This window comes from Etheostoma cragini, chromosome 3, assembly GCF_013103735.1.
Source record: "Etheostoma cragini isolate CJK2018 chromosome 3, CSU_Ecrag_1.0, whole genome shotgun sequence".
NCBI classification, from domain to species: Eukaryota; Metazoa; Chordata; class Actinopteri; order Perciformes; family Percidae; genus Etheostoma; species Etheostoma cragini.
The window spans coordinates 30319649-30321865 of NC_048409.1; the positions used below are offsets into that span (position 1 = coordinate 30319649).

Here is a 2217-nt window from a genome sequence, read left to right on the forward strand (position 1 = left end):
AGTAGCCTCCGAGATGCTAACGAGAGACTTCTTTAACGTCTGAAGTAGCCTCCGAGATGCTAACGAGAGACTTCTGTAGCGTCTGAAGTAGCCCCCGAGATGCTAACGAGAGACTTCTGTAGCTTCTGAAGTAGCCTCCAAGATGCTAACGAGAGACTTTTGTAGCGTCTGAAGTAGCCTCCGAGATGCTAACGAGATCCTAACGAGATGCTAACGAGAGACTTCTGTAGCGTCATAAGTAGGCTCCAAGATGCTGGTTCACTGCTAGCTTAGCTACAAGTTAGCATAAAATGAAAACTAAGGCTGTCAGTTGAATGGTGTTTTGAGCTAACAATAGCATAGCATCAACCATAGATAGCTACAACGTTTCTGAAATGATTTCAATCTTCTGTTATTGTTCGTAATGAGAATTATTATTATTTATTATTTCACTAGTTTCATTATGACAGTAAACCGTTAAAATCTGAGCATGAGACTCACATCTGCTCTCTCCTCCCATTGGTCAGTGACACTCACCAGAAGACAAGATGGCCGACTATTGATGTTGACGTTTTCTGACCAATCGCAGGTCTTGCAGCCCTAACCTCCCTCTCACTCTGTTTCTCGTTACAGGGAAGTGTTGGCGTTCCTGGTTTTCCGGGTTTAGAAGGAGTCCCGGTAAGAAGCCCCGCCCCCTCCGGTTCTGCCCTAACCTGATTGGCCTTGACGGCCAAATGAAGCTCCATGAACCAGTGCCTGTATTCTCTGAGCCCACTAGAGAGCGCTCTTGGTTTTAAATGAGAGCTATGAAGATGCTCAAATTTTAGAGAGTGTAACTATTCACAACCCTGTTTTTAAGATTATTTTGGGGCTTATTCCACTAAGTTTTGACAGGACAGTTAGGTGAGAAAGGGGGAAGACCTGCAGGAAATTGAACCCCGGACCCCAGCAACGAGGCCCAATCCTCCTAGTACATGTGCACTTGCTCTACCACTGAGCCAACCCGGGCACACCTCAACCCTTTGCTGGACAGATAGCGCCATCTTGTGGCTCAGAACATAAAGACACTGGTTCCCGGAGCTTCATTTGGCCGTCCTTCGTTAAAGGACTGTGTGCATGTGTGTTTGTGTGTTCAGGGTCACCCGGGTCCGGCTGGCAGTCCTGGTTTTCCAGGTCTGGATGGATGTAACGGAACCAGAGGAGACAGAGGAGCGCCTGGAGTTCCTGGAAGACCGGGACCTGATGGAGAGCCGGTGAGAGTCACCGTTCACTCGATAACAAACTAGGGACGCACCAATCAGATGTCTTTTCCACCAAGGCGGTTCTGGTGCTGGTTCAGAGTCAGTGCCAAATATCGAACCGGTTCTTTTCCACACAAATCAACCTGGTTCTGGGTCACCCAGAATGCACCGGACCACACCTCCCTGTAAGACCAGCACACTCAGAATGCCCCTGAACACACCTCCCTGTAAGACCAACACGCCCAGAATGCCCCTGAACACACCTCCCTGTAAGACCAGCACACCCAGAATGCACCTGAACACACCTCCCTGTAAGACCAGCACACCCAGAATGCACCTGAACACACCTCCCTGTAAGACCAGCACACACAGAATGCACCTGAACACACCTCCTTGTAAGACCAACCCTCTCAGAATGCACCTAGACACACCTCCCTTTAAGACCAGCCCCAGGGGGGCATGTCCCCCTTATATCCTGGGCCTGTTACTCCCTTGGAGGATATACAAGCATTATTACACAAAGAAACCCGACACTCAAATTGGGAAAAATTGGCTGAAAGGGTATTCAACATTGGTAACTGTATGTTATTCTGCAGGGTTTCCCCGGACTGAAGGGATTTCCAGGAGATCCTGTGGTCTCCTTTGTCTCGTACCCTGGATTACCTGTGAGTATACTTGTACCGTGAGTACACCTGGGTTGTACACCACATGACTTGCATTCAGGTGTTTAACGACTGAGCATTGTAATGTTAAAGTTCATCAATGTGGACACACTTAGATACTATTGTATACTACTGGGTAGTTATGTAGTACTGATGTACTACTCCACAGGGCTGCGGTACTCAGGTCCGGTCTCAAGTCTACTTTGAAAACCTGCCTTGTCTGCTGATTTGGGATCAGTTGGACACTTGGCCTTGAATTGGTCTCTTCTGGCTTTGGCCTTGGTCTTGACTTGGTCTCTACTGGCTTTGGCCTTGGTCTTGACTTGGTCTCTACT

At 48.4% G+C, this 2217-nt stretch overlaps 2 protein-coding genes across 2 annotated transcripts in view; one reads left to right on the top strand and one right to left on the bottom strand.

The window, feature by feature from the left end:
- Positions 1-442: 442 nt before the first annotated feature.
- On the top strand, positions 443-1906 carry LOC117938942 (collagen alpha-2(IX) chain-like). Its single transcript, XM_034863931.1, has 4 exons — positions 443-448; positions 613-657; positions 1116-1232; positions 1817-1906. Exons 1-4 carry the CDS (start codon positions 443-445, stop codon positions 1904-1906), a joined length of 258 nt encoding a protein of 85 aa, XP_034719822.1.
- Positions 1907-2040: 134 nt separating this feature from the next.
- Positions 2041-2217, bottom strand: part of LOC117938952 (collagen alpha-2(IX) chain-like) — a 4833-nt gene continuing 4656 nt past the window's right edge. Inside the window, exon 6 of the mRNA XM_034863943.1 lies at positions 2041-2210. Coding sequence (XP_034719834.1) covers positions 2041-2210 — 170 coding nt within the window. The remainder of the gene's footprint in view (positions 2211-2217) is intronic.

What these genes read in the sequence shown, in the direction of transcription:
- LOC117938942 (XM_034863931.1), top strand. An exon ending in CGGGTTTAGAAGGAGTCCCG is followed by an intron (nt 658 to 1,115) that starts GTAAGAAGCCCC and finishes TTGTGTGTTCAG; the next exon opens with GGTCACCCGGGTCCGGCTGG. An exon ending in CGGGACCTGATGGAGAGCCG is followed by an intron (nt 1,233 to 1,816) that starts GTGAGAGTCACC and finishes GTTATTCTGCAG; the next exon opens with GGTTTCCCCGGACTGAAGGG.